The sequence below is a fragment of the Tachysurus vachellii genome, chromosome 4 (assembly GCF_030014155.1).
Source record: "Tachysurus vachellii isolate PV-2020 chromosome 4, HZAU_Pvac_v1, whole genome shotgun sequence".
NCBI lineage: Eukaryota > Metazoa > Chordata > Actinopteri > Siluriformes > Bagridae > Tachysurus > Tachysurus vachellii.
In genome coordinates this window covers 19961078-19973784 of record NC_083463.1, presented here as the reverse complement: position 1 = coordinate 19973784, position 12707 = coordinate 19961078, and the positions used below count along the sequence as shown (strand labels likewise).

At 36.8% G+C, this 12707-nt stretch overlaps 1 protein-coding gene across 2 annotated transcripts in view; it reads right to left on the bottom strand.

Annotated features, from left to right (window-relative positions):
• The window catches only part of slc12a5a (solute carrier family 12 member 5a), a 142675-nt gene extending 135077 nt beyond the window's left edge, over positions 1-7598 (bottom strand). For both annotated transcript variants that reach the window (XM_060868247.1, XM_060868248.1), the window contains exon 1: positions 7283-7598. In XM_060868247.1, the coding sequence (XP_060724230.1) occupies positions 7283-7427 (145 nt within the window). In that variant the 5' untranslated portion in view covers positions 7428-7598. The remainder of the gene's footprint in view (positions 1-7282) is intronic.
• Between the last annotated feature and the right edge of the window lie 5109 nt (positions 7599-12707).

The following is a 12707-nucleotide window of genomic DNA, read 5'->3' as shown; positions in this document are numbered from 1 at the left end:
CTGCTTACTGCATTGGTGCACAGATCAGAAGAGCTGTGCCAGTGGGAATAGGGCTATTTACTTAAATCCAAATGTCTATTGAGGTAGAGAGCAATAACGAGCCAAGAACAGATGCCTTGCATGAAGAAACAGACATTGATGTGATATAAGTGACAGAGAGCACAAGTACCCTGATATTGGAGTTGAAAAGCAGAAGCACTGCACAGCACTAACACGAATGTCCTAGAGGCTGCCTCAGCAAAATTAGAGTTCAGTTTTTAGAGCACATGCCCAGAAAGTAGTAAATGATCACCTCCTTCTGTCTGAAAGAGCAAAACAATGTCACAACAGATTTGGAGATATTGGCAGAGTATTCCGGCAAAGTGGAGTTGTGACTGACATGATTTACTGCAACTGCTGGGAGACCATGCTGTCGGTGCTGGAATCACATGGCAGACACTGTAATGGTTCTCCCCTCTACCTGGTTAGTGCAATGATTAGCGCTTGATTACAACATACCTCTGAGTGCAGTGCACTGTCAACAGGCTATGATTTACAGTTTTAGAGTCTGCCAGATACTTGAAAACAAATCTACTTAAATATTCACTTGAATAGAAAGCATCTACTAAAAATATTAACTTTAAAAGCCCTGTAAACAGACAACACAAAACACTACAGGACAAAATACACAAAATAGCACCAACTAGTCTGCATACTGTATATTACATATATTACAGAAAACACTGTGCAAAAAAGAGAGTTGTAAACAAAGAGGGTTCTTGCAAACATATATATACTTATGTTATGGCAGCAGTTGGATGAGGTATTGCTCTCCTGGTCTTACATGTGGAATCTAAAAATCTGTAAATATCAAGATCTATTTGACACCTGCATGGCAGGATCCCTCTCATTGCCGTGGCCCAGGTTCGATTCCGTGGCAGGGCACTAACCATGAACAGGGAGCAGCTGAAGAAGGAGGAGGATTTGAAACCTGCACAGGGTGCACAGGTTGTGAGTCTGAAATTAGATTTAAACTAGTAAAGCCTTTCTGATAACTATATTTATATCTATATTTCTGATATCACTATCTACATGCTGAATGATCAAAAACAATATCAAAAAACATCTTTCTTCACTTTGAGGCACTGGATCAGAATTCTGCTTCAAGGTGTGTCCTTAGTTGTTCTCCATGCATAGAGGGGCACTGTAGCAACAGATGGCTCCCAGCAAGGCTGGGGAGAGAATTATGGTAAGTTTGAGTGACCCTTAATAGAAATTAATAGTAAGACTTAGTGATTCTTATCCTCAATATCCTTAGGTACTGTATTAACCCCTATATGATTCTGCTCATCAGGCAGAAGCAGTAACACTTTGAGTGACTCTAATCCTCAATAAGAAGCGATATTAATAATCTTCCCCAATAATGACTGTTGTTTGTGATTGTCTGACAACACCAAAGGAACTTGTGACAAACCCTTCTGAAGATTTAAAGCACAGCCTACACAAGTTCTGAAGGATCCCTCCGATCCACCAGCACTACTCGACTGGTCACACCATCTCTCAGGACAAGAGGTAGGTATACAGCAAGACTCTTTTATGTTCTGGCATTGAGGTGGTGGAATGAACTTCCCCTAGATGTCTGAACAGCATTAATCATGCATAGAGTTAAAAATAGGAAAGGAAAATAATAAATGGATAAATAAATAATTAAATAATTAGAGAGAGAGAGAAAATATGTGGAGATTTATGACGTACACTGGTACAACGAACACAGGTTTCCGGCATGGTGGAGTCGGGGTTGGAGGAGGGAGTTTAGATCACGACAGCAGCGAAGCTAAACCGGCTCTATGAATTGGAATTTAAATTGTCGGGTAATATGGATGTCGTAACCGGATTGGTGCGCGGCGTGGACAGCTGATTAACAGCTGATGCACGCTTGACGACGTGGCCTGCCAGAACTAACGCGATGCTTGATTTCTCTTAACTTAACTGAACTTAATTGCTACAATTTCTGTTTTCTTTCCATTAATTTTGCTTAATTTTCTTCATCGCTTTTCTCTTCACTTGTTTTTGCCTTTTTTGACACTCTTTCCTCACTAACATCTGCCGGTCGTTTTAATAAAAACCTGTCCGGTCAGCATATCGGATGCGGTGTAGTCGCACAAGTTCAAATTTTTTAACGGATCCAACGGATCCGAAAATTACGGATCCGCAGATGGTCGGCACCTCACGCAGCGCCTTTGCGACTCTCCATAGGAAATGAATGACTTCCGGTTTATCGGCCGTCGTTTGTCGTGTGCAGTGGAAAGGCGGCTTTAACCGAGTGAGACGCGGGAAGCTGAGGCGGGAAACAGAGCACACGTGGTTGTTGGGGATCTGCGGCTCGAATGCTCGTATCTCAAAAATTTGCTCGTATCTCAAGCCAAAAATATGGTCGAATCACAGCTCGTATCTCAAAAAATTCGTAGGAAAACTTGTTTCATACTAAATTGACCTGGTGACCTTCCACTCAGTCATAGAACCACACCTAAAAGAAGCTCATAAAAAAGTGGCCTGGTTATAAGAGAATGTCAGTAACAGCCACTATGTTACACAACACTGCTCCAAAGAGCATTTCAATTATTTATATCAACTTATAACTAGTTAGAACCAGTTATAAAAAATGGATGATCTCTAAGACATTTTCAAAGATGCTTTAAGCAGAATTTTCAAGAAGGATATTGGAAAAAGGTGGCATTTAGACATCTATATTCAGAAAATCTACTTTAATGTAATCTGGTCTGCTCTGTAACAACAAGCTTTATTAAAAACTACATAGCAGACTTTACATGGGTGCAGCACAAGTGCAGGCATCCTGGTTTCCCTTCATTTATATTCCTTTCAATAATGTTCTGTATTTTTTCAGTTCCTTTTAATTTCCTTTTTGGTCTTGCATGAAACACACACACACACACACACACACACACACACACACACACACACACACGCACGCACACACACACACATACGTACACACATTGAATGATCTGCATGTAATAGAGTCCAATCTTATTTAAATGAAACTATAGATCTTCTTAGATATAACTGGCTTACCTCATTTTTAATACATAAGTTAAAAATGACAAAATACACCTTACTATTATGCATGTGAAAGTAAAGTAATGGCTGCGCACTTGCCTGAAACAAATCACTCTTGCTAAACTGCAGCCCCTCAGGGTTAGTTTGCCAGACATAGACTAAGTCAGTGTCTGGAGAACAGCCTTGTATAACACAAGAGCCTGAGACGTAAGGTAGCATGTGCTACCGTTCTATCTAATACCCTTGAATATATTTCTAATAGCCTATGTGCAAATTATCCATATTACACATAACCAATTTAGGTCAGCTAGTATACAAAGTAAACACAGAAACATGAAATGAACAAGCAAGAAGGGACAGTGTCTCTATAGGACTACCCTATTTCGACTCAAACAACTTCAGTTTTTGTTTAAGCCTTTTTTATTATAGGCCTTTATGCCCTGCAGCTTTTAATAACAAGCTTTCATAACTTCTACGAGCACCTCTTAGTACATTAACAAAAATCCAACCTATATACTTCTAATGCACATGCAATGCATTTCTAATCTACAGTATACTCTTTGTCAACTTTCATGATATACTGAACAGTATATGGTGATATATTTAACAGTTTCTTTCTCTTAGCTATGAAATTCAGCTGGTTAATTCAGACCTATGTTCTAGTATATCACATAAAATACTGTAGATCCTGGGTTGTACTCTGGGCTTCAGATACTGAGAACATTTATTTTTTTTCTACAAACACCTTGTAGAAATGTGCACAGCTCTTTTTGATATGATATACTTTAAACATTTTAGTATATCTTCTTTTAGTATATATATATATATATATATATATATATATATATATATATATATATATATATATATATATATATATATTATTATTATTATTATTATTATTATTATTTATTTTTTTCCTTTTTTCATGCTGGCTCCTTCTGCCACACTGTTCTTAATAATGCTAGATATTTTCTGCATTTTCTGTTGCCTGCCATTAAGCTCAGCAATGCTCTATGCCAGCATGCCCACTCATATTATTAACCAGAGTGTACAGACAGTGACTATGCATCAATAACCAAATTATCAGCACATTATGCATCTAAAAATAACACACACAATTAGAGGTCCAAGCAAGAGGTGCTTCAAAACCTTATCTGTAATTGGTAGCATTTCACTTGGAATCTTTTTGCTTTTGTTAGTTTTGTGCAGTATTTTTTCACTGGGTGGATAACAGCATAGGTCTTACAGAGGGAGATTAAATGAGCCTGGTTTAAACATTGTTTACATTTTGACCCATATGTCAAAAAAAAAAATTGTACCTCTTGGTGGCTCTACGAGCATAAATCTGTTGAGCCCAGTATTCCAATCAAAATATTAATTTTTCTTAGCTCTTATTCTTCTAACTTCTTCTAACTTCTGCCAAATTGCCACTGGCTATTCAAACATTATTAAAATGTTTCTAATTTGCAAAATATGCTAAACCTAAGTTTGAAAAGTGATCCTAGATTTTTTGTCAGTCATAGTATTTTTTAGTACAACATTTTCAACATGTCAATCAATCCAAACAGAAACTTATAGTTTACTCAAACAGCTGTAAGTCATGACTGGCTGCATGAATTTGCACTAAAATTGGCATATATAGGACAGAGTTCTGGGGAAATCTGAAAAGAGTGGGTCAAGGACATCTATAAGGCTGAGATTAAGTTCAGATCACTGTTTCTTAGGAACTGGAGGTCAGACTAAAATTTTTTATTATGCATCTTTGTGTTAATCTGTAATTGGATTTCTAAGGATGACCATATTTATTAAAAACAATAAGCCATCAGCAATCATATTTTGAGCAATTGGCACAAAAGCTGATTGGTATATACATCCAAATCAATAGAGACAACAGGATCAATATTTTGCAAATGACTGACCATCTCAGGAACTGTGCAGAAATCCTTTTGGTCTCTTATTATGTTAGACATTGTAGGAAGAGATTAATTGCTGTTATTTGGTGAGGCTTCATCAAATATGATCTGAAAGGGTGCTGATTTTATAACCAGTGAATTATAAAAGGGTCCAGTCAAGGATGAGAATCTGAGGCTACCATCAGCACAAACTGGACACAAAGATGGTTTTGTTTCTAATCCTCAACTGTCTAGTTTGGGTGAGTCTGTGCCCATGACAGCCTCAGATTCTTGCTCTTGGCTGATTCTTCACCTGAAGGTATGATATTATATTTATGTTGAGATGCATTTCTGCTCACCACAGTTGTAAAGAGTGATAATATGAGTTACTATATCCTTCCTGGTAGCTCAAAACAACCTGTGCCATTTTCACTCACTCAGTGTTTTTGTTTTTTTGTTATTTGCACCATTCTCTGTGTACGTCAAAGACTGATTTGTGCAAAATGGTGATCGGTAGTTTCTGAAATTCTCAAACCAGCCCATTTGGTACCAACATTCAAGCCACAGTTAAAGACACAGAAATCACACTTTTTCCATATTCTGATCAAAGTAATCAGAAAAAACTTTCTATATACACTGTCCATCCAACATAGGCCAAGATTGAATTACATATATGTAGCCATACAGCAAAGTGAAAAAAAGCAGCATTAGCTCCCCCTATATGTGTGGCTTCAAAGAGCAGACAGTGATCTCACTTCCTGTGCTCGATATAAACATGATCAGCAGTAGTGTAAAAAAAAAATAAAAAATAGCACTGTTGCCTTAGGCACATCAGAGCTTTTCTGCAAAAGATCTCCTTCTCTATGTATAGGACAGTCAGGCTGTAAATACACATGCTGTCTGCTCTTGCTTTTCCACACACTTAAACACAGAATTGCAGGCATTTAATGGTGAACCTCTAAAAGAATGAAAATGGGGGTGTTGACTGTGACCATTTATTTTACAATAAATGTTTGGATAATAATAATCCTTAACTTATTTGATGAAGATTATCATTCTGAGCAAAGCCATTTTTGCTTCATTATCATCATCCCCTTACACCAGACCTAGCATGCCACCAATCACAGAACAAATGGCAACTGTTGCCATGGAAACGTTGTCAGAGATTGAACCGGAGACAAGTGCTTCACCAAGGCTACACAGTATCTAGGTGACTACACGTGCACACCTTGTAAAGAAAAAAAAGTCTTCCTCATTTATAGAGAAAAAGACCTGCTGTAGTTTTAACACGTGTGCTGAGGAGGCTTCTGGCATGCTAATGTTATAGAACAGAATGAAACTATATAGAGCTCTCTGAAAGACATGCTCTCTGAAAGAAATGTCTGACATTCTAGCAGGAAACTGTCACCATCTGCAAGTCCAGTCAATAAAATTGATGTCCTGTGAAATGTCATTTACAAATGTAACACTTTTCAGGGGGCTCTTGTCACAGAAAACATTGATCAGATTTCTTCACTGAAAGGCACCACAAAAACACAAACCTTTGCTACAATAAAATACCAGTCTTTGTGCATTTTACTTTTAAATGTAGCTTCTGCACAACCTCCGGTGGCTCGGTTTGCCTCAGGTGAAATTGTTAGGAACTGAAGAAAGTCCTGTCTAATAAAATATCAATCTATATAAATGGCAAAAGAATAAAAAATTCCCTTCTACTTGCCTGGACATGACAGGTTATGCTTTAAAACAGAGATCTGCCAGGCAAGGTCACTCAGGCTGTCAGAAATACAGTATCACATCTTCATAAATAGGTTTGAAACCTATAACACTGTCAGCTTATTTTAACATGGTCATATGTGGATCCATCAATGCTTTAAGTACTTTATGTAAAGCTAGATTATACTTATAATAATATATTATTATTATTTTTTATTATTATTATTTATTAAGTTTTACTGGCACATTGGAGTATTTTAGGAAATCATGTATCCAAAGGTGATAATCAAGACTTAGGTGTGTGCATGTATACATGCACTGTACTCATAATGAGATTTGGTGTGTGTATTAATAATCAGGGTTCACAGAAATTTTAATATTATTAATAATATACATAAATGAATAGGGGCATCAGTCTAACGCGTTTATTTCAGTTTGGTGCTTTTATGATCATACCCAGGATATTAATAAGGGACAACCTGTAGATGTGCAAATCACAAGGATTCGCATCCACTTGATATTTCGCACACGTACCACACGCACTAATAACCGGACAGTGCATGAAGGCGGCTGTGCTGTGCGCGCTCACAGGTGTGTTATAACACCCCACATCCTACCTTTCACAGGGTCTTCTACGAGATCCGAGGCGCCTTCTTTGTCCGAGGAGCTCGGATTGGGCTCATCCCCTTCGAACAGCTGGTTGATTTCTCCCAGCTCGCCGTCACTCCTGGATGAAGCGCTCACTGTGAACCTCTGGCTCATGGTGCTGAGACGATGCTCGGTGCTGGAATTCGGCGCGGATGCAGATGTGAGCGATCGGCCACCTACAGAGGCGGGCCGACAGCCTAAACCCCTAACTTACTATATATGCAAAGGAAGATGATTATTCACTGGGCTAAACGAATCGATTCTTTTTTCCCCCGTCTACGTCTCTCAGACTTGGTATTGCTCGCTATATGAGATCTTGAATGAGTTGCAAGCTGCTCATCAACCGGTGTCTTGGACCGCCTGCGTATCACGGTCCTAGCGCCGGTAGGAGATGTGCACACAGACACGAGTAACTATACTGACAAGTGCATCATCAGCCCAGACTCAATTCAGATATACTGGGACTTGTCAGAGCATGAAGGTATTATTGGAGATAATAAGAGCACCTGTGACAGTGGAATTTGGAGTAATTTGTGGAAAAGGTTTACAAGTGTGTATTAGGACATTTGAAGAGAAGTTACAGAGAAAAATGGTTTAGCTTTAGGAGTTTCAAACCTGGAGATTCTTTTCCTCTCGTACAAAAAAAAAAATCCGTCTGCTCTCCCAGTGCTTTGGTGGTTTTCTGCAGGTACTCCAGTTTTCTTCCCCAGTCCCAAGACATGTGTTGTAGATTAACTGGCATCTTTGAATTGTCCATAGTGTGTGAATGGGTATGTGTGTGAGATTATGCCCTCCAATTGTTTGGCACCTGACTAAGCTGTAAACTGCTTTATGCCCCAAGTCCCATCGGAAAGTCTCCAAGCTCCCTGTGGCCCTGTGTAGAATAAACAGTAAAGGAAATGGATGGATTGATGCTTTCCATTTTTTGCTACTGTTGCTTCAGAGAATAAGGTGCAAAAAACATCCACACACCTTTATCAAAGTCGTGAAGTCGTGGACCAATTTACACATCCATACACCTGTATAGAATATTTTTTTTCTTGGAGATTTGCTACCACAAACACAAGTCAGTAATTACAATCGCACACTAAGAGTATCAAATACAGTTCTTTTTGGACACAAATGACAAGTTACTGTACACATGCTCTCACTTTTGCACCTCGTGCATTTGTGAAATGTAGAGCAAAAGTGATTTGTGTATCTGTAGAGCAGGTACTGTTTGGAGAACAGAGAACTTCTGGCCAGTTTAACCTGACTATGAAAACCTTGATTACCGACTTAGTTGTCCAACTACAAATTCCAATGCCACAAGTTTTAAATTGATTTGATCCAATAATATCTTCATACTCGTATATGCTTTCTTGTCATTCATCCTTGTTCAGCCCTTGGGTCAAACTGACCTGTTTTTCATATTTAATAATTGGAAAAATTCTCAAAGTGTCCTCATAGTTTCCATATGTACAGAAAATGACCACTGTTTTTGTTTTTTTCCACTACATGATTCCCATTTCTTTGTACTTTGTTTTACTGAGTTGTCTCTCTAAACTTTAGCTCCCAGTTTGGTAACAATCAGGTGTGTTGTGCTTGCCATTTATCCTGTTAATTTCCGTCCATTGCAGCCTTGCGACTGCTGCCTGTTCCAGCTGTGAAACTGATTTCAAGATGTTATTTTTAAAGGAATTCTTAAAGGAAGTACCATGAAGAAAAACATTTAAAGTATAACATTTTGCTAAAAATGTTAATTTCCCCTATATATGGAAACCCTGTAGAAAGAATCATTTATCCAACTAAAACTCTATGGCCTTGGCCTTGAGAAACATGTACCAGAGAAAAAAGTATTTTTTTAAACACATCCAACACCCTTCTACAAGGATCCAATGTCCTTGGGTCAATCTGACCTGAGAGTAATAAATGGTTGGAGTACTTGAAAGCAAACCATGATTAAACCATGAGTTAGAGACACAAAGTAAGGCACTTGTCACCTCTCATATGCACAGAAAAGATCAAGTCCTATGATCCTGAGTGTCTGCATCATGGTGAGAAGAATTTGAAAGGATGCACTTGTAACCCCAAACTACACATCCCAAACAACCATCGCTACCAAACTACAGTAACTGTGAATGAGTTTGTTATCAGTATGAGTAATATGTGTGTGTAAACATTTTAGAGGTATCAAGTGTCTAACACACAGACTTTCACCATTGCAGGTTGCAGCTGGTGGCAAAAGAGGAAGCATTGCCAGGAGTGTGTACCAATAAAGGACACTGAAACACCTCCTACATGTTCCAAGTGTTGCGAGTACATTTGTAATACACACACTGTAAGATTGTGCTCATCATGTGCTAGGTAGACAGACATGCTCGTTCAAATGCTGTCAGATACTGTACACGTGAATGCATACGCATGTGTTCTGTTACATACAACACTATTACAGAAAAAAATATATACATTTTGTTTCAATAGTCTTGAAAATTTTGTTTCACTTGTTTTTCCAGACAAACATGACTACAAATGTGTTGTGTGCTGACTTATTATTTATAACACACACACAAAAAAAAAAATAGAGGTCAATTTTAAATATTAAACAGATTTGTCATCAATATTGTTTGTAAGGGAGCTAGAGACCATAGTTACACTGGATTCATGTAGGCAAGCGCACTACAGGAGCTAGAAATGTATCATGTGTTGTTTTGTTTTAGTTTTATTAGTCCTTATGCAGGACTAATAAAACTAAAACAAAACAAACATGATACATTTCTAAGATTATCCATGTGCTAAGGGAAATGTTTCTATCAAATTCTAAAGTATCATGGCTTGCCAAAACTTGTAAAAACAACTGAAAAGACATTTTGATTGTTTTGGTGCTTTATGTCTAGGAAGAGTGTTAATTTGTATCATTCTTATTTGCAGCATCAATAAATAAAATTTCAATAAGAGAACATCAAATTTCAAATTCAGCATCATTTTAAATGATGAATGAAATAACAATCTATAATTAATTTCTTACAGTACTAACAACAATAACAACAATGTGTGTGTGTGTGTGTGTGTGTGTGTGTGAGTGTGTGTGTGTGAGTGTGTGTGTGCGCGTGCGCTTGCATTTATGTGTTGCCAATTTATTTTCTACACCTACACTCACTGACAGTTTTAACAGGTACAATTACTCTAGTCTGTCTGTTGCTATGCACTGTTTGTTCCTGCTAAGTTAAGAATAGTCGCCAACCAGATATATCCAGCCAACTGTCCAACAGGCCTGGAAGATAATTAACACAAATTTGTGTTTGGTATGATGTAAAGATGATGAGATACAGTCTGTAAATATACAACTTTATGTTGTAGCAGCAAGGATGTGTGTAATAAGCTTGTATAAGTGTGTACTGTAAATCATTCTCATGTCTGGAAGCTGGTTGGGAAGCTGCTGCAAAATTGAGATAAACTTTAACAGAAATTATGGCAAGCACATCACACACAATACTGTAGTCAAACTGGGAGCCAAAGTTGAGAAAGGCACAACTACATGTGCCATATACAAGCCTTTGCTGATTAAAAATCAACAGAAATCTCAGGTACAATTTGCAGTTACTGAGCATCTTGAAATCTCTCCCACAGTTCTTCAGAAGACTGTCACAAACTGTTTTTCACATACTGTGAAACTAGATCCAGAAAGATACGTCTCTGCTCATTATTTCACTGAGTTCCTCCAACCTTTTATTTATTTTAAGATGTCCTTCAATCAAAAAACTAAGTTTGGATTTAAAATCAATTCATGTGTAGTACAGTATGCAGGTCCAGTGGGGTTTTATTACTTGTATTATTGTCATTCCTCTATTTAGCTTGTATACACTTGTATATACACATATTTTCTTCAGGGCTCAGTAATTTTCACATATAACACAAAGCAGTACACACAAGACACACAAAACTACATAATGTGCAGATACACAACAGTATAATATAGTACAGTATATTATTGTATAGTATAGTATATTCAATTTTGAATGTATTTTAAGCATTTCATTGTCTTTCTTTCTCGTCAAGGTATTCTTTGTGCGTATAAGTGCAGGCTTACACAAAGATTATTTATCATGTATTAGTAAACAATGACTCGTCAGTGATAGTGGCGGAATAATCTGAGGAATGATTTACAAAATAATAATAATAATAATAATAATAATAATAATAATAATAATAACAACAACAAATTTCTAATGTATTTTAAGCAATATATTGTTCTTTCTAACCATCCAAGCCATTCTTGCCAAGTGCAGGCTAACACAAAGTTAATTTTTAGGACTCTAGAACATGTATCAGTAAACAATACTTGTCAGTCACCTCAGGCTTGCTCACTGGAGATAAATACAAACACATTTAAATATAAATCTAATATTAATCTTATTTTTTTGTATTATATTAATCTTTAGTTAATATTAACCCTTTTGTATTATGTTTCTTATGTTCTGTAAAGCTGCTTTGAGACAATGTCCATTGTTAAAAGCGCTATACAAATAAATTTGAATTGAATTGACAGTATAATCTGAGAAAAAAGCAGAATAAGATGAGGAATGATTTACAAAATAATAATAATAATAATAATAATAATAATAATAATAATAATATAGTATTGTAAAGTATTTTACAGTACAGTATAGTACAGTATAGTAAAGTGTAGTATTGTATAGTATAGTACAGTACAGTACAGTGTAGTATAGTATCGTACAGTACAGTACAGTAAAGTAAAGTATATAGTATAGTAAAGTATAGCATTGTTTAGTATAGTACAGTATAGTGTAGTATAGTATAGTACAATACAGTAAAGTATAGTGTAGTATAATATAGTATAGTGCAGTATGGTGTAGTGTAATATAGTATAGTATACTATAGTATAGCATAGTGTTGTGTAGTATAGTATAGTGTTGTGTAGTATAGTATAGTATAGTGTTGTGTAGTATAGTATAGTATAGTATAGTACAGTACAGTGTAGTATACTGTGGTATTGTGAAGTGTAGTATAGTGTAGTATATGAGGTACATAAGAAACGTCTCCACTAGATGGCAGTAAGGAGAAAGGATTAAATTAGTCCAAGTGGAGGGAAGAAGAAAGACATTTTGCCGTTATGGGATATAATACTTTGTATAAAAAACAGTTGTCCAGTTTTAGGAGCATAAATCAGTGAGCTATAGGACTTCATCTATCCTACATTTAAAAGGGTGTATGTTCAGATGCACATAATCCTGGATCCTGTTTACTGCTCCAAACCCTGCTGGTGTTAGCAGTTAGTCACTGAGACTTTACTTTTCTCATTAAAGTTCAGATTCCGTTGTGCATTAAAGCCAGAGTGAGATTGACATACAGTATCTCTTCTGATCTTTACACTTTGGACCTCTGTAAATTATC